We start from the raw sequence: 19,561 nt of genomic DNA, 5'->3' as shown, positions 1-19,561 counted from the left end.
AACGTAGCCAAGTGGTTTTCTTCCCTTCTTAAATCCCAAATGTTTTCATAAAAAGCTACATCTTAAACTCCAAACACAATGTACCTACATTTGGTTTAACATCAAAAGTGCTTAAAAAACACTGTACAAGTGCTGTCTGGGGAGATTTCTCTCTCTGGTATGAATCATGTCTTTAATTTAGTCAGTTACTTTCTATTTATGTCAACTCTATTAATATCGCAACACCTGCAATCTTCTCGATCCAGAAGAAAATGGACATCTGAAAACTAAATCAAAATCTCTAGATTGTAGTTTTCTTCAATAAGTAATGACAAAGGAGTTCTATTTCTTTAAATGTTGTGTGTGTTTTTATGCCAACAAATACAAGAATACTCCTGGGTATATTTCTAATACTATAGAGAAAGATTTTGTATTTTTATAAATACAGTAGCTGCAATTCTCTCTTAGGCACACAGTCATATTAGTAACAAACTGCTAAAATATATAGTGGAGTAATTACGAAAATATTTGTTTTATAATTTAGATTTCACGAAACTATGGAAGTAATGACGTATTTGTTTATTTTATGGACAGAAAAAATACCATTTGAGTACAATTACATGCTTTACTAGAAATTAAGCTTTTAAAAATAATTTTATTTTAAGCAAATAATGAAACCTTACCATTCACTAATAATCTTCCTGGTTAATAAAGAGGAATGCATCAATATGGAATTGCAACTAAGAAATGAGCCTTTAAGGACTGAAACGCTGCACAGTGGAGCGTGGTCCTTGCGTGGTGGACAGTGGGTCCTGATGACCATCCAGATAAGTCCTATTTAAGACCTTTGCAAGCCTGCGGTGATTCTGGCTCAGCTTGCAGAAGGTAAGCCCAAAACATAAAGCAGTGTCATGTTTATTCCTCTAAAAATCGGGGGAAAGCATCCCTTAATTTCAGTTCTAGAGAACAGAAGGGGGGAAAAAAAAAAAAAAGAAAAAAGCACTCCTGAAGCCAGGCTGTGAATTAGCAGCACATTTTCCAGTGGGCACCATTGGGTACATTTAACTTCGTTAGTCCTGCTTGTGCTTGCGTTACACTAAAACGTAATAATAAAATCAGGAAGATGTGTAAAAGCAGATCAGTGCTGCTTCTATTTCAGATTGGTTTTAATTTGTTTTGCCTCGTGCAGCATGAGTATCGCAGTCCTCTCCTGTGCACAACTGCACATCTCCAGGTGCGGGAGGAGGGACAGCACACACTCACCTCCTCTCCCTTTGAAAGAAGTGGAGTTATCCACGGAGGTGCTTTTATATGCAAGGATCCAGGATATGTAATCCTCAGGACCCTTTCCTGATTTTTAAAATGTAATTAATTTATTCCTTCCAGTTTCTGAATTAAGTTTACTTCAAATAAATAAGACCAGCCTCCAACTTTTAGATTTCATTATTCTGTATTACAAATAAAAACAGATTGAGATGCAGCAGTGTGTGGAGTGCAAAGCTCAGGCCTTCTCAGTTTCTTTTCCCTTGCACAGGTTCAAATTTTTCGTTTCTTCCACCCCTTTGGGTGTGAAGGATAAGTGCTCGCTCACGTTCAGTGGGTTTCACCTCATTTGCCCAAGTGCAGCTTCATCCAGGTATTGATCCAAAGCATTAGAGCCGCATAAGCTGCTATTATTGCAACTCTGATTTGCTCTGTATAAAGACAGATAAAGGAGAAGGGTTGGTCAGATGCCAGTTGTATCCTATAAAGTTTGAATATCCTTTGATTAACATGTTTCTTTTATAGTTTCAAACATATAATCAGAGAATGGTTTTAATAGCAAAGAATAGCTGTTTTTCAAACAGATTTTATTCTGTTATGTTTGAAGCCCTAGTATTCCAGTATTGAAAATGGCAAATACAGAATATTAGCCAAAATAAATCAGATTTATTTGCATTCGTTCAATAAATAACAATACAAAGAGGCAAGGAATAGAAGGCTAAGCTTTTCACATGCCATCAGGTGATGCTTATTCTGTATTGAAGACTATGAGAAATAGTCACTTGTAAATTGTTGGTAGAATAATGTATCGATAAGCTTTTCAAGTGATTTCAGGAAATATTTTGGGTATGAGTCCTGTCCATAACAAAACACATTACACTCAGTGATCTCTCACCTGGGAGATTCTTCTGGTTTTTGGTTTAGGTTTGTTTTTTTTTCTGATCACAGTGTTTAGGATTTAACTCTTGTCCAGTAGATGGCAAGAATGAGCAGAAATAATTTCTTTAAAGTCCTTTTGGTCTGGGGAGGGGAGCAGGCGCAGGGGACTCCGTTGTATCTTGTATTTTACCATGCTGATTCAGTTATTAGGATCATGGTTTAGAGGTGAATCGTCAGGTATGCTGAAGCTGCGCTACATTGCCAAATAGGGCTGTTTTGTAGCAGGCTTGCTTATACTAATTGAGTTTCTCTAGCAAATCAGGCTCCTTGGAAAAAGGCCAAAGGCTTTTCATAATTGTATTGACAAGAAAATGAATATGATAAATGGTGTTCATTCAGCTGAGACAAGATTTATAGTTTTCCTCTGGCGAGGGATGAAGAGAAAATACTTATAGTAAAATTTGTTTTAAAGTTGTATTAGGTGATCTCTCAAAAGACTTCATTAAAATATTTCCAAATATTTTAAGCAGCTTTAGGTGTTAAGTGTGGCATCTTCCCAAAGCAGCCAGTAATGAAAGATGGAGAAAAACATCACACAAACAAACAAAACAAAAAACCCAAAACCCTGGATATGAAAGTCATTTATTCTTCCTGAAATATTGATATGTCAAGCTGTCAATGACTATTCCAGTACCACAGCTTTGCAAAGTTTATTTGCCATTTGTATTCATAACATGTGGTCTCTGTAATTTGTAGGTCAGTCCCGAACATGCAGGTGTGGCCTGAAAAAACCTGAATACCAATTTGAGTAGAATCAAACCCGTTTTTTCTTAACTGTGAGGATTTTCCTTATGTATCTCATTCTGCTCTTTAATTCAAGACTGCCTGGATAAGACGTTGGATGTTTGATCTGCTTTATTCCTTACTAATATCAGGCTGTAGTCTGAGGTCCTTGATCTCGATTCACATACGTCCATGGAGATTCGGTTGTGAGTTCAGGGTAATATCCACTTTTTTGTACTTTCATTTACTGTTTCTTACAGTTAGGTGGTAACCTATAGGCAATTTTTCCTTTGTTCCTCCCAGCTGATTCTCAGTATTTAATGACTTCTGTTGTCTGTAAAAGAAAAAGACTGCAATAAGAAAATGGGTTGCAAGAATTGAATTATTAGGTTGACTCAGAGTTGCAGTCAGGTAGATAGCACATGATGTAGATGTGTGAGTGCATTAAATTATCTGCCTATATAAAATGCCTATGTGTGTAGATCCATAGACACTAAGGTTATAGAAAAGTGAGCTGCCATTGAAATGTTTTATCTAGTGGCCATTTAAAAGTTGCAGTTGACCGAGGTGTCCAGGTGTCTGATCCTGTGCTGCTTCGGGTGTGGATTGCCAGAATAGGAAACCAATCTTCCCACCAAACTACCATTGTTACATTTTAATCCAAATTTGTGTCCTATTTCTTAATGAAATAAAACCATAGGTGGCAGTAAGATGGCTTTTTCAAAACAATTCTGCTTTTGAAGAACTAAATTTTTAAGTTTATGTGTTTTAATGACTTGGGATTGGGTACAAAATTGAAAGAGCCAAACAAAGAGCTGTAGAGAATGAAATGTACTGATCACAAGAGAAGAGGAGAGCACGTTTCCTCAGTTAGCAATGCTGCCCGATCAGTAATCTGTTTGTAATTGCTGTTATTGCCAGTTGCATTGATTCAAACCTCAGTATCATTTTTTGCAGTTTAAATTCCTTTGAGCTTGAACTGACTGGTCAGGCTAAGTTCATGACTTAGCCAGATTCCTTGAAGCTTGTGGTTAAAACTACTTAAAAATGATACTCTGTTTAAGACCAATTTATTCCACTTGGTTAGATTTATAAAAGAAGCAAACAATTGCCGAAGCCTTTCTGTTGACCCTAGCTTTTATAAAATTAGACTATAGTTTCCAGTCTCTCTTTGTCAGTGAATGTGGACTCAGTGCTTAAGTTTTTGAATTAAGATAACTCATCATATTGGATGTGTTGGCAGCCTTTGATACTGCTGTCTTGCATTTTAGTTGTAGGGTTTGACTGTCAAGTTACTCTCCTGGCCATGAAAATTGAAAAGGCAATTGCTCTCTACCCTGCAAAATTCCTCAGTGGGGCTTTGCAGTGTCTCACATCTCCCTTTTGTGCACCAGGGACTACTAGGAATGCTGAGGAGGCACAACTTAGGAGAATGAGAGTGCAGCTCACTTCTGTACCTTCCGTGGCATCTGCTGCATTGTGAGAATATTGACCATCTTCTGGTGAGAGCGAGCTGGACTGGAAGTCCACCTCGGAAAAAATGGAGCTGGCATTAGTGAATTTGTAAAGGTATGAGGTGGATCATCTATGCCCTTTCAGGGTATTTAATGCAAATAGAATTTGAATCCTTGATAGGGTGAGAGGAAATGGCCTCAAGTTGCACCAGGGGAGGTTGAGGTTGGATCTCGGTAACAATTTCTTCCTGGAAAGAAGACACGGAGATGAGGTTCTCAGGGACGTGGTTTAGTGCCAGAGGTGGGTTATGGTTGGACTCGATGATCTTGAGGGTCTTTTCAAACCAAAATGATTCCATGATTCTATGAATTTAAATCCCAGTTTATTACTGTGTGGCTCTCCATGTTACGTGTAACTCTAGTTTGTCCGATTTAAAACTTAAAGGACCCCATAAAGGAGTGAGAAGCAAGGCCTAGAAGTATATCTCACCTGTCAGCCTCATCAGTTGGTGGCTGCAGTGCTTCGAGCAGCTGGCAGCAAAAGCACAGGAGGTGCTGGACGCCTCCGACGGGCAGCGTGGCCAGGACGCCGTCCATCTGTCTGCAGCCCTGGCGCTCGCACTGGCGCTGGCTCTGCCGCTCCTGCCTCACCAGAGGAGCCACAGCAAACTGAGACGTGTCTGCATTTCCTAGAAGCCTGTAAACCTGTATGTATTTCAGACTCTTCTTTCACAAGCCCGTGTTGACTGCTTGGCTAGTATTCTACTTCGTAAGATTAACAAGAGTTGCCTTTCTTGTCTGAATAGGCAATAGCTTTCTCCTAAGAATCCTCACTGTTTTTATAAAATAAAAATAAAGCAGAATTATATGACACGAAACAAAGTTAAAAATTAAAAATAAGTTTATTATTAAACAAAACCATTGACTAGCTAGGCCATGTTTTAATAGTAAATCATATAGTTAAAATCTCTTGGTTCAGTATAAAAAAACCTGTTTAGTTCTTTGCCAGTTAGGCTGTGCCATATCGTTTCCATTTACTGGTCTGCATTCTTATCCAAATAAACTCTTTTTTTCCAGCATGTTGGGAAGATTAAGGGTCAACTTTGTATCAAATAATTTTATGAAATATTTTGATACAGTCAGTAACTCATAAGATTTTTTTAAGTTAAATTGCAGAGTCTACTAAACTTGTTGTTTGGGTTTTTTTCTGTATTGCATTCTCTTAAATCCTGCTTCAGAAGAACAGATATCTCAGATATCTCTGGGGTGCTGGTGAGCAAACAGCTCTCCTGAAAGAGTTCTTAGAAATCTAACTACTCTCTCCCCCGCAGTTTGGCTGAATTCTCTTCTTGAACGCTCTGAGAGCAACTTCGCACAATAAAATTGTTTTCAACCATTTATATAGCAAATATGATATATATGAGGTGGCACTGAAATTTGGGACTCATGATTTGCTAATATATAAATTTGTGCTGTTTTAAAATTAAGTTGCCATTTGCGACGTATGCCATTCATTTAAAATCCAAGCACATTTTATATATGTAATTATAGGTTAGCTTCACGTATACACACTGCTTTCCTTATTAACTATAGAATATGCATTTGAGTTGCAGACAGTACCTCAACCACAGCGTTCCTCACTGCAATGTGTGCACATAAGAATTTTTCTTATTATACTTGATAAATAAAACTATGATGCATGGCATGGTCAAGCAGGAGAGAGATTTATATCCCACTTAACTATTTACTATAACTTAACTATTTACTATAACTATATATAACTATTAACTATATCCCACTTAACCATTAACATTTTCAAAGCATTTAGTCTTCTAAGCAGAGACTTGCTTAAATTCATGGGTTCTGGCAGTCCCTCTGCCAAAATGGGCGGCCAGGGTTTATATCTGGCCCACCCATCTAATGGTGTTTGGAGGGGACGTTGTTTTGCAAGTTGATGTTTTATCAGTGAGCTCTTTAACTCGGTTTGGTGAAGATACCCTGCGTACATCTCTGTTCTGCAAAGAGCCATTGAACTGTGGTACCGTGAACCTGCGTGTACAACCCCCATCTTGAAGCTGATGGCAGAATTCGTGCAGAACAGGTAAGAAGCCCGTGAAAATTAGATAAGCGATGAATACCACAGTGGTACGCATTCTCTGGTCCATCTTCCTATGCTTTGCTTATCCTCACGATGTCTGACTTTGACTTAAGACTGCTACTTTTGTATTGTGGAACAAGGTTTGCAAGCGGAACTCAGCTTTCAGTGTCATTGTATGGTTTTACCAAAATGGTAGATGTTACAAAATCAGCTGGTGAGGATTCATTACAGGAGCGTATGTGAGGGACTACTGTGATTTTATATTCAGTGTTAGTGAAAGTGCGTGCTTTAACCAGGGATAAATTCCGACTCTATAATTAAATATCAGAAAATTGTCTGCTGTCAAGATTTGCTGCAGGCTGAATTTTTGCCTTAAGCCAAGCAGCACACACATGTGCCTGTAAGACCACAGCTCCCTTTACAGCTTCTTTTGCAACTCAACTCTTCCAGCCAAAGTAGGAAAGAATGGTATCTAATACAGCAGTATCAACATGTAGGTGACTTCTCCCACATGTAAAATCTGCTCTGTGGGCTAACCAAAAAAACCTCAGAATTATTCTGGGAGGTGATTTTGGTACTTGACATTGCAGTAGTTAGAATGAAATTCCTGTTTTACCACAAGTAAAGGGATAATTTATGTGGGGAAATGATCATTGCACTTGGAAATATTTAGTGTACCGCCCAAAGGAAAAAAATATTTTTAAATGAAAAATGGTTGGTTAAAGTCTCTGTGCTGCATATCTTCATGACCAAAGGAATTAGAGTTTTCAGCAGAGAAGTGATGAGAACACATACTTCTCATTTTGCCTTGTGAGTCAAACTTACAAGTAAAGAAGTTGAAATATTTGAAATTTGGGGGAAAAAATATTTAGTTTAATCTAGTGGCAGGAAATCGATGCCTTAAATTTCAGAACTGGCTCCCAGTCAAGCGCTGGCGTGTCTGATGTGCACTTAATCCCTGATTAAGGCTACACAAACCTTAGGGCAGAGTTCCCCGTTTCTTGCTCGTGTTGACTTGCTTGCTGTGACTCCCTCTGTGGTTTGTACAGGCTAATCATGTCTGTCATCCTGGCAGCTGTAAAATGAACTCCTGGAGAAGTTTAACCTATTTTTATTCATGGTGCAGTGCACAAGTAGTACATGCTAATAGTGCTGCAACTTATTTCAATGAGGAGATCATTAAAGCATAAGCACAGAACTCTAATAATGGTAAAGAAAAACAAGAGGAACTGGAACAATAAACCTTATGCAAAAAACAGCTCTTCAAGCTACTTTCCATATTCATGTTATTCTTCTGCCTATTGGTATTCACAAAATCTGCCTTGTTCCCTTTGGAAAACATTGTCCAGGATGGTATTTTTCGCAAGCTGTGTGCTGCATCAGCTTTTACAGGTTAGAATGCACTATACAATATACTTTGACATGGTTAAAATGTGTTACGAAGTATCAGATTGTGCATTATGCCACTCTGACGTTGAGATGATGTGCTGGTTTGAGGGTGTTGGTTTTGCCTCTGCCAGCCATTATCATTTTGTGCATATGGAATACATAAGTGTTTTATACAAGGCATGTTGTATTCATTTATAAACACCCAGATCTACACCAGGAACTTGCAAATAGGGACTCACGTGGAAAAAAATTGGACTTGCAGCACAAATAGTTGCCTACTGCAAATAGGTCAGTCAGGGGATACAGGGTTTACAGCACTCAGTCCAAATAAACACTAAGGGTAAGTTTTGCTGAAGTTATTTAGAAGCTTAAGACCTATATTCAAAGCTAACTTTTAGGCCTGAACTAGGAGTTAAGCTTCTTTAAGACAAAGAAAAATTGGAAAGATACACCAGGGACTTTGACGAGGACTCTTGTGTTTCCAGACTGGGAACAAAGTGCTTCTTGGTGGCTTTGGTAGCACCAGTGCCCCAGGGAAGACAACATGGTGCAATCTGCTTCGGGTCTGAATGGTCATAAAAAGCACAGGTTACAATTTAAACTCAGAGAACTGGCTTGATTGCCACAGATTTTACGTAGCAGAATAACCAGGGGGGATTAGTTTATTTTTAAAAGCTATACGGATCCAGAAGCAGGGTAAAAGTCAGCCTAACTGCTCCGATTTTGGAGCTTTTGTGGCGTTTTTCTGGCCTGTATGCAGGCACAGGGTGGTCACTGAAAGCTGTGTCTGTGTTGTCTGGTTACCTGCTCTGCTTGAACTTGGTCTTTTGCTGTAGGATTGTTTCTTTGGCAACATGTGGAGATAACTAGAGTGCACGTGGTTAGACTGAAAGCAGGAATTGGTTTATCAAATAATTGTACTTGGTAACCAGCAAATGTTTCTTTTGTTTTAGGAATGAACCCATTGCAGTTTTCTGCTTCCATGACCATCTGAATATTTTTGCTGTTATTTTTTAGATCACAACGTTTAAATTTTGATGGATCATCTCCAAATGGAATTCTTCTCTTCAGAGAAGCTAGTAAAATGATTTGTACGTATGGTAGGTATTCGTTAATGGTTCCTCCCTCTGTCGTGTCATTCTTTGCCTGCCTTGTGATACAAAAATCCAGAGCGCTGATGGATCTGTGGGACCAATACGTGGCAGGACTGTAAGAACTGCAGCCCGTGCCGTCCCGTTGGGAAGCACAGAGCACCCCAGGCAGCCCTTGGAGCTCCTTCCCTTCCATCGCTCGCGGTTCATCCACGTAACGTTCTTGCTTGTGTCGCTTTTTTAACTCAAACGCCTGTCCTCCAGCAACTGGAAATGTATTTCAGCAAAGACGCAAATACTCAGGAGGTGTTTGATCTAGGCTGCTGATTGATAGGTGTGGGTTGATTTTATGTATTCAAATTATATTCCAGTAGTTCCAAAACATAATAGGGCCATAACAGCTTTACCCTAGAGCGCTGTTAAAAGTGTTTATAATAAGTTGCTCCATTTTACTGCTCCCACTCACACATGCAACTGCAGCAGGTCTTTGACACCAGCAGTTTATATTACATTGCAACTAACTTTGTAGCTTGCAGTTTTGCTTTCTAAATATTTTGAAAGGAACCTTACCAAGCAATCTCATTTGCAATTTATGTGAACGGGAAGAGCCATAAATGTCCTGTTACTTTTAAAGAAAGAAAATTGGTGCATCAAGTTTGCTTTTACTGAAATCAAGTTGCTTTTTGGGTCTGGAAACTGTGTTACATGACTGTCTGTATATTAAAAAAAAAAATCAACTGTAATTTTGCATTTGATCTGTAGGGCATGGAAACAGTATGTGCAAAATGCATAAAGCATTTACTTATGACAGGAAAAATTACATCGAAGTAACTCTCGGTCCTTGCAAAATCATTTTTCTGTTCCTTTTTTTAAATATACCATGTAGTAAGTTAGCACGTTTTTTTCAGCTATGTTATTAAGTAAATTTGTTAGAACAGTGAGGCAGAATAAAAACATTTTCCGTGTATGAAAAGATAAAAGATAAACTTCTAGATTTTACTACTCATTTTCTGGTAGCTTTTGTACTTAATTGCTGTAAGCCCTCTTTGGTGATTTAAAAAAAAAAAACCAAACAGGTGTAGTCATGATGATGCTTCAGCCCTACTTGTCTTGTGGTACCTGATCCCATCGCAGTTGTATTTTCCTTTTTAATTTTTGTTTTATTGCAATCAGCCTTTATCATCCTTTTTGCACGTATGAAAAACATACTGTATTGTTGGGCATCCATTTGTCTCGGTTGTTGGCATCAAAATTCAAAACCTTGCTGAGTAAACCACACTAGTTGGTTTCAACCTGCTTCATTCCTCATTCATTGCCTGAAAAACACTTTGTAAAGAAGCCTTTTCCTTTCAGTTGCAGCTTTTTACAGTGTGTATGTGAAGTTCACAGAATTCTCAGCCCTAAAGTATGGGTAGCTCTTGCACATGAGGACCAGACAACATTTCTGGCCTGTGCTAGAATTAGTTATGCAATGTAAAAGGAAGTTTCAGGGCAGTCTGGATTTAAGATTTAAAACTAAGTGGTGAACATACAGAGCCTGTTGAAGCCTCTGTCCAAACACCCATCACCCTCTTCGTTAAATCGTATGGAAGATACTCAGGGATGTGTGGTATCTGTCTGGAGATGTGTGCCATGGGAAGAAGTGAAATGACCAGAAGAGCTTTCACACGTCTCTTTTGCATCTTTGATAACTGAGTTCCTACAGCAGGATGACATTGTACTCAACACAGGGCAGAACTGTTCTTAAAGTCTTCCAAAAGAAAAACTTAAAATCCGCGATCAACTACAAGTGGAGGAAATACGTAGATGTGGGAGATGAGCCTCCACTCAATATATAATCATAGAATCGTTTTGGTTGGAAGATATCATTAAGATCATACAGTCCAACCATAATATGTATGTATATTTTTAATTTTGCTTTTAAAACACATTCATATTATCATCAGTGTCCGAAAGGGCCCCATCAGTGATCTTCCCATGACTTAGGTGTAACATTTAGGGGAATTGTTCATGTTTTCTGTGAGTGATTGCCAGTAGTTACTCCAGGACCACAGAGTCCACATGGAAGAACTGCCGGTGCAGGGGGATGAACTGGCCTCTTGGAGCCCAGATTTTGGATAATCCAGCCTGCTCTGCACTGGCTGCAGCTCAGATGCAAGAAACCTCCGAGATCAGTGCTATTCTGAACTGTCGCAGCTAGTTCCGAACTGGTCGCTGCCTTACACTCTAGGAAGGCTTTACTGCCCACTGTATTTCAAAAGGCTACAATTAATCAGCTTTGTATAACTGCTGCTAACATTTTTAGCTTCTGTCACCAATAACTAGCCTATGAGGTTTCCATTCCAGCATACAGAAAAATATAACTCTTCTGGAAATCCAAAATGCCTGTCTTTAATATATACTAAGCATATTCAGTTGTCACTGAGTAAAATTTAAAATACAAATTATTTTTATTTTTTAAAATTAGCACCTCAGCAGGTGCTTAATTCTGTTTAACAGATCCAGCTTTGCGATTAGGGCAGTACTAGTGCGTCCTGTCCTTCTGCTCATTTATCACTGATACTGATACAGTGCTGAAGACAATTGTAAGATGTCTTTATAAATGCTATATGTTCAAAAGATGTAAAGCCTGGCGTAGGATGCAGAAAGCACTTAGAGAGTCAATTATCCTTGTTAGGAGCTGCAGCTGCTTGGCAAGGGGTGTTGTGTCTTGTCCATTACGGCAAGAGCCGGTGTGACTGAGTGATAGAGTGATTTGAAATAAACTGAGAGGAGAAAATTGAAAGGAGTTGGAATAGTACAGTCCACCATTCCTCATCCCCAATATATTTCACTTTTAATTCTGTATGTACAAGTCTCCTTACTCTGTGTTTTTGAACTCCCAGTTGTACAGGAATGATGTTTCAGTGCATCTTGGGACTGTCTGTTTTTGTTTTGTGGCTTCTTTACATTTTAGTAAACCTCTTTCATTATAGGAGACTGACATAAAAATAATACTTTCAATATGCTGTTTTTATTTATCTACATTCTGTCATGATATACTTTGATGTAAGTTTTTAATTTTGCTTCAGCTTTCAGCTGTTGTAGCAGTTACTGCTCAAGGTCAGAGCTGAGGTTACCCACAGTAGCACAGAACAATTTCCTGTTCTCACAGCCCAGGTAGCATTTGGATGTGGATTAAATTTTACCACATTTTCCAGTAGCCAGACACAATTATTTCTAATGAGCTTTAAATTGCTTCTAGAACATGTATTTCAAAACTTAGTGTGGTAATCCATTCAGTGCCAGCAACTTCAGAAGATAACAGTTCTTCAGAATTTTGGTTGAAGTGGTTCTTGCTGTAGAACAGGTATTTTTAATCAGCAGCTTCGCTTACAGGGGAGCGTCCACTGGTCTTGGTTGCCATTGATCAGCTCTCCTCTCCTTTGTGATGGCAGTTCCAGAATATATTGCTCTTCATTACTGACTCAGATTTCATAATCGGTTTCTTTTGGCAAATTTATCTTGGCACTATGCATGCTCGTTGTGCTGATTTGAGAGGGTTTATGCATGTTTTGTTGTTGTGGAAGCTTTAAAAAATTAGTTTTTGAAGCTCATTCTCATCTTTATGATTCATGCTTTCCTTTCATTCTCTATATACGGCCACATCTTTATACTGCCCCAGCATTCTGAACGCCTGGAAAGCATACATTCCAAACCATCTTTATGAGGCAGTAGTGAATAATAAAAACAGGAAAGGGGAAAAGGCAAAAAACACTTTTTCTCTATAAATGTGATACATTTTCACAACCTTTGTTTAATCTCACCAAAGTCTTTTTTTAATCTTCATCTAATTCACACATGTTTTAACATGATTTAGTTATATTATTATACATAGCGCTTATTGGACTGAAATCTAGAACAAGCCCGGCTTAAATGAAACTCAGCCATAAGGAAACATTTTTTGTATTATAGCTTCTACTGTAAGAGCAATTAAGGAGGAGAAGGGAAAGGGAAGCTGCCTGTCCTGACATGCTCCTGCATCCCCATAACGGGGATGTTCTCTCCCTCAGAGCATCTCCCTTCAGGATTTTGCTGCCTTTATGTTCTCCCTCTGCACAGACACACTTGGTTCTTCCAGGTCCTTTCCTTATCTACTAAGGAGTCTTTTGGTAATGAACCATTTAAACTGTCAGCCAAACTCAAGCCTTTATTTCCTATCTAGCAATTTTGCCCAGTAACTTTAAAAGTTATTTCTTATTCCTGTCAGACTTTTCTGTCACCTCTGAGGCTGAATTTATATTTTTCTAAGTGACGTTGCTGTCAATGCAGGGCAAAAATTTGTATTAAAGGAAATTACTGAGCATTTTGAAAGACGGTGTATTTTAAAATTGTGAGATACAGTTTCTCCCACATTAAGAAGAATGTGGTGCAAGTTAGATGTTTTTGATTTGATTTTTAACTCGGGAGTAGCACTGGCCGTTCACTGATTAGTCTCCATAGAGTTTTCATTTTGACAGGAACTATGCATTTCAAACACAGTTTTTAAATTCAGCATGCCAAAGGCCACTTTTATGTCAATTCAATTTCTTTAAATTGTTTCTTTTAACAATAGGAGTTTATAAAATGGTGGTTTGGTCCTCTGCTACAGGGATTATAAATGTAAGCATATCCTCAGTAGCTGAGGAGTCGTTCTTGACCTGATTCCAAGTACCTCAGTAAATTAGTTTATGTTCAGTAGTATCCATGATGTGTAAAAATATTCCCCTGCAGCTCCTGCTAAATGTTACAAGTAGATCATTCTTTGTTTTATCTAGTCAGGCGTAGCTCCATGCTTCATTTTTTTTTCAATAACTAATGCTAAAACACTAGTATTTGCTCTAGCAGTGCCTCCCTTGGATCAGAGGCTCATGGCTTGGGGCACTAGTAAGAGACACCGTGTGGTCTTTCACCTCTGCTACTGATTTGAAATCAGCTGTTCCCACTCTTAAGCCCTTTTAAAATGAGTCCATGAACACAGAACAGATCTCTGTGGGCTCTGTCAGTTTGCAAAAAGCAGCTTTTAGTCTTGCACTTAGACCCAGGTTCTGTGCTTTCATTATTATAGAAGGGATAGGCACGAAATTCCTCTCTGCCAGGGCAGCCCGGGGGAGCAGGGCTTGTGCTTTATGCTGAGCAATGGATTGAAAGTTTTAATTATAGGGGGATTTTTTTTGCAAAGTAATAAAAATGACAGAAGATCAGCGCTAGTGGGATACCTCCTAGAATTCATGTTCCCAGGCTAAGGCAGTCCTAGGGTTTTATCAGCTTCTTTCCTCTTCATCCTTTTTTTTCCATTGACTTCCAATTAATTTCCATATTAAGTACATAATTGCCTCGTTGACAACTACTAAGCTCTTTCCATCTGTTGTTCATGTGACACTGAGTCCTTCAAGGACCAAGGATTGCACAATGTCATGCTTGGACAGCTCAGCTGTAAACCCAAGGCTGTTACTTTCTTGGATCCAGAACTTCGCTTATTTCTGAAGCCAGATATTTATTTTTCTTATTAAAGCAGAGATTTTTAGCAGGAAATTTAATACTGGAGAAGAGCAGATGAGGTTAGTTTACAGCACACTTACCTTTCTGTCTTGTTTTCACCCTAACAATTGTACACCGTTTACATAGTGGGGTTTGAAAAGTGTGCGCCTTCCCACTTTATCTCACAGACCAAATTTTGTATTTCATTTTATTTTTTTCACAAAATTTGAAATTCACTGATCTTCTCAGTAACTAGACTAGTTCTTGGCAAAAAGATTAGTGCTGATTAAGGTGACCTGGCTGGGATATCTTAAATGAGGCACTGTAGGAAGCTAAATGGAGTTTATCTTTATTGAGAAATTGTATTTACATAAAATGAGTGTAAAGTATTACAATAAATGAATACTCAGATACACTAGAAGACATTCTTCTTTTTCTGCTTTCTTCTACTTTTCAAAGAGGATCTTTTGGATGCTGGTAATTTTTAGTAAAACAGTCATTTAACACCATTTGGAATGAATTACTATGCAGTAGCAGTCACTGGGGTGGCACCTTCTTCCCCAGTCACACTGTGTTCATGAGTACAGCATCAGGGTAGTAGAGGTGCTTATACAACTATTTACAGTAGCAAAACCATTTGGTATTGTCATTAATTATTTTTTTAATAATTATTCAATAATTATTTTCTAAGAGGCCTTGATTTTGATTGACCATCTTTCCCAGCTAAATATTTGATTCTTCTCCTCCCATAATTCTAGCAATGCCATTCCCACTTCTTACAGACCCCAGTTATTATACTTCTCTGATCGCACTCCCTGTCTTTTTTTGTAAATCTACTTTTCCTATACAACCTGATGGATAAATTGCCTTGGACTTGCTAGAAGTGCTCAACAAGATTAATGTTTTAAACGGTAACCTAGGCCTTCCCTCTTTGCATTAAATAATACTAAATGGGTGATACTTCGATGCATTAGGTGTTTAGAAACAAGGTTTTCTGGCTCATTTTTCCAGTCATATGATGTAAACTCCTCATTGCCAGTAATCAATAGCATTAAGAGAAAGAATTAAAATCAGACTGGTATGTGATTTGCAGGTGGAAATGGAAATCTGCATGGGTAGAAGGGAGAGCTGTGTGCAGACAGACCCAGTTTAATATTAGGCCTCCACATATACTAAACAATCCTACACAATCTATGAAATCTGTGTGACTTCAGGCAAGTTTTTAGGGGCATATTTAATTGCCGATTATAAAAGCAAAACTGAGTTGTCATAACTACCTGTCTCAACTGGCAACGTTTGGATTTGTGAATAGTTAATGTCCAGTTCACTCTTTCTTCTTGATCCAAGTTGTTGTCATAGCCATGACAACAAGATTAGACACTTAAAGCAGATGAGCCAAGCATCTGATCTGCAGAGCGTTGTGCTTTTATTTGTAGGAATGCTTTTAAAAATGTACAGGTTTGCATTATTTTCCTCTATTTAAAATTATCAAGAATGATAAGTAATAACAGAGTGAAAATGTGGCACTTGGTTCTTGTGGAGGCCAAGCTTGCCAAGGCCAACGTCAGATGGGGTCAACCTAATAAGGCCACTTCGTGGTAGAACTGAAGTGCTTCACCTTTGCCGTGTTCATTCTGCTGCTTTAGCTCATTTTCATTCATTACTTCAGGTTAAAAAAAAACTTGTCATGAAGACAAACTAACTCTGGGGTGCTGTGAAGATGAGCATTAAATTATTACAAGATACTTAGAAAACTTGGTAATGAGGCCTTGTGAATAATTAGATTTGTACAGGGGATTTCAGCGGGACCTACTGCGCTGCTGCACACTGGGTCCAAAAGTCACTATTGCCTGCGAATAGCAACAGCAAATATTTACAGTTAGCTGTTATTTTTACATTATAAACATGGATTTTAATTAAAAAGTCATTCCCATCTGTGACTGGTAAAATAGAGGTTTTGTAATGGACATATTTGTTTTCGGAGGGATATGTTTAGTGTGTGTGTGCATCAGCAACCGTCCCAAGAGACTGTCATGGTAATGGATCAAAACCAGGCTTTGCTGCAGCATGAGAAATTATAAAAACATGTGTTTCAACTCTGTTCAGATTAAGGAATTCATGCTGATAAATCCACTATCATGGTCTGGCTGTACATCAATGATGGGAATTCCATAGCTTATATTGTAAATTTCACATACTAATTCCTTGGTGGCTTTTAAGCTCTAGTCATGCTTAATTAACAGATCTTTTACATCAAAATCAGCAGCAGTTTTTCTTCCAAACAGTAAAGAAAATAAAGACAAAAAAAAGTTTAGATAGTGCCATCTAAATATTTTAGATTTGCAGCTGCTTATGTAAGTTTCTTTCTTTCTTTCTTTTTATGAAAACAGGTAATCAGATCCTCTCTCTTGGGACTTTGTCAAAAGATCAGGTTTATCCGTTGAAACTCAAGGGCATTTCCATCTGTTACTCTGCACTCAAATCTGCCTTATGTGGAAATTATGTCAGCTTTGGCGTCTTCAAGTTGTACGGGGACAACCACTTTGACAATGTACTTCAGGCCTTTGTCAAAATGCTGCTTTCAGTATCCCACAGTGACTTGCTAGTAAGCAATTACTCATCTCGGGAGTCTTTACATGAAATATGAAGTAACACCACCACAGGCTTTGTATGGTTATAATGAGACAGAGGGCTCTAGAGCAGCTCAAATGCAGTTTTCAGTTCCATTACTTGAATTTATTCATATAGTAACATCTAAAATACAGGTATGATGGACCTGCTGTGCGAAACGGGAGGTTTTCCAGAATTTTCCCTAAGCTGCTTGTGAAGGAGAGAAATGCTAAATTTTGTTCCTTTCTGTACTTGCAACCCACGTGGTTTGCTTGCGTGCTCTGTAAAACATCCTCACCTATTCAGCCACTCTGCAATTAGTTTCAATCTGTAAATTGTCACTGTGCATTCCCCATAAAATTTAAAACTGTAGAATTAAAGTACGCTATGTTCTCAGTTCTCTGGGGGAAGACAAGAGTTCTGGCACAATATCAGCCTAAATTTGAACTGTGACATTTTCTTCATGACACTTTCATTCAGAACTGTCATTTTCAGGGTTGTTAAAGGTAGTTAATACCCAGATTTATCCCTGCCACATAAATAAAGTCATTGGAACTGAAAAGTTGCTCTTAATTAAAATTGGTGTATCAGTCGTTTAATGAAGTGTGCACATCCTAACTACCCAACAATAAATGCCCTAAATAAGAGTCCTTGAGGTGGTGATTGAGCCAGTGGGTTCAAGCAAGTGCCTTTGCCTGCACAGAGCCTGTTACAGGACCTCACTTAGCACAAAAAAGTCCTTGTCTGAGATAATTTGGGAAAATCTGTGATAAATCTCAATAAGATTTCTTGCAGAAGATACGGGCCATAAGCCTGTCAAACTGGCACCTGTACGGAACACTATACTATTTTACCAGACTGATAGCTGTGTAGAATCTGTGGTGCTTTGATTGCTTTATTGTGTTCTCCTGAGCTTATTTTAAACCAATAGCAAGTTTATATCCTGTGGTAAATTTGAAAAGTTAAAATCTACCGAAGACAAGAAAATATTTTGCCTCTATAAATATTTTGATTTAATGGCTGAATTAGAGTTTATCATGTCATAAAAAGGATAAGGTTATTCTTCTGTCATCCATTAATGTTGTTAATGTTAGTCAGTGGTAATATCTATGTTTACTATGAATGTGTACTCTTTTTGCAGCAATATCGAAAATTAAGCCAGTCCTACTACCCGCTGTTGGAGTGTCTGACCCAAGATCACATGAGTTTCATTAGCAGTTTAGAACCTCACGTCTTCTTCTATATTCTTACCTCTATATCTGAAGGACTTACGGCAGTAGGTAAGAATGGCTTGCACTCGGCTAAAGAAAGAATTCGAGTATTTAGAATTTTCAAAGAAGCACATTCATTTGTGTTGTAAAAAATAAATATAAAATGGCAATGGAAGATGCTGGCTTTTGAGCATTTTAAGAATGTGCTTATTTCAGGTCATGGAGTTAAGTTATTTTAAACATCTAACCTGTAGGTTTTAACCGCTAGTATTTTTAAATTGTTTTTTTCTTACAAGCCAGAATTGTTGAAATTATTATTGTGCCTCCACAAGGATTGCACTGAAAATTCATGCATTTGTTTTTCAGAAGTAAAGTGTATTCAAATGTGTACAGGAATCTGTGGGGTTTTGTTTTTATTTGATCAACATAGCTGATGTATAAATAATACTTGTTCTGCACAGCTGTGATATGATTTCAGAAATTTAAAGGTATCTTTATCCGTAGAAAAAAACAAACTAGTTATTCAGTACTTCCTGAATATACTTTAGAGGAGAATCAGGGTCATAGGAGCACACCTGGAATAAAGATAAAAATACAGCAGTCTGATTGCAGCTGATTCCATTCTCCTGCATGGTTTAATTCATGCTTTTAAACCAGATGACTGTCCAAATGTTTAGGTTTGGGGGCAGGAGAAGGCTGGTAGCCTGAAGTCATTTGGAATATGGGGAAGGAGGCAGGGCATTTGGGGGAAGAAAGAAATCATGCAGCTACATCCGGATCACCTGTGAACACCATGCATTTACATAGCTTTTGACTGGGAAGCCATTCAAACCTTACAGTAGTATTTATTGATTGGGGTGGTTATTAAGGGATAGGAAAAAAGAGTGTATAACATTAGTGTGTAGATGTCAGTCTGTAATAGCTGGTGTTTCTCATCACCACCAAGTGTCAGTCAGGCCCAGTAGGAATGTGTGAATGCACCGAGACTCCCCAGCATCCCTTGTGTTAAACATGCTCAGCAGTTTTTGCGGCAAGAGGGAACCGACTCTTAGAGTGAAAATGGGTAGTGAATAGCTAAGCAGCAGTAGTAAGGAAGTATTCAGGTCATTTTATTATATAATGCTGAAATCCATCTTCTCCCAGGTATTTTAAATGCTTTTCACCTGTAATAACGGTACCCTGATTTTTGCCCGGGGGCTGATTCTGCTGGGATCTGCCTGTTGATCCTTTGCAAATGGATATATTGTGTGAGCTTGACTGGCAGCTGACAGTTTATTGATAGGAAGCCCTGTTCCTGCTCTCTGT

At 38.3% G+C, this 19,561-nt stretch overlaps 1 protein-coding gene across 2 annotated transcripts in view; it reads left to right on the top strand.

Moving 5' to 3' along the window:
* Positions 1-19,561, top strand: part of RANBP17 (RAN binding protein 17) — a 148,382-nt gene that overhangs the window by 101,167 nt on the left and 27,654 nt on the right. The window contains exons 21-24 of one of the 2 annotated variants that reach the window (XM_065030105.1): positions 6,352-6,459; positions 8,863-8,945; positions 16,826-17,040; positions 18,187-18,325. In XM_065030105.1, coding sequence (XP_064886177.1) covers positions 6,352-6,459; positions 8,863-8,945; positions 16,826-17,040; positions 18,187-18,325 — 545 coding nt within the window. The remainder of the gene's footprint in view (positions 1-6,351; positions 6,460-8,862; positions 8,946-16,825; positions 17,041-18,186; positions 18,326-19,561) is intronic. The other variant, XM_065030106.1, reaches the window with a different exon arrangement.

The sequence above is a fragment of the Columba livia genome, chromosome 14 (assembly GCF_036013475.1).
Source record: "Columba livia isolate bColLiv1 breed racing homer chromosome 14, bColLiv1.pat.W.v2, whole genome shotgun sequence".
In the NCBI taxonomy this organism is placed as follows: Eukaryota; Metazoa; Chordata; class Aves; order Columbiformes; family Columbidae; genus Columba; species Columba livia.
This window is presented reverse-complemented; position numbering and strand designations above follow the sequence as displayed.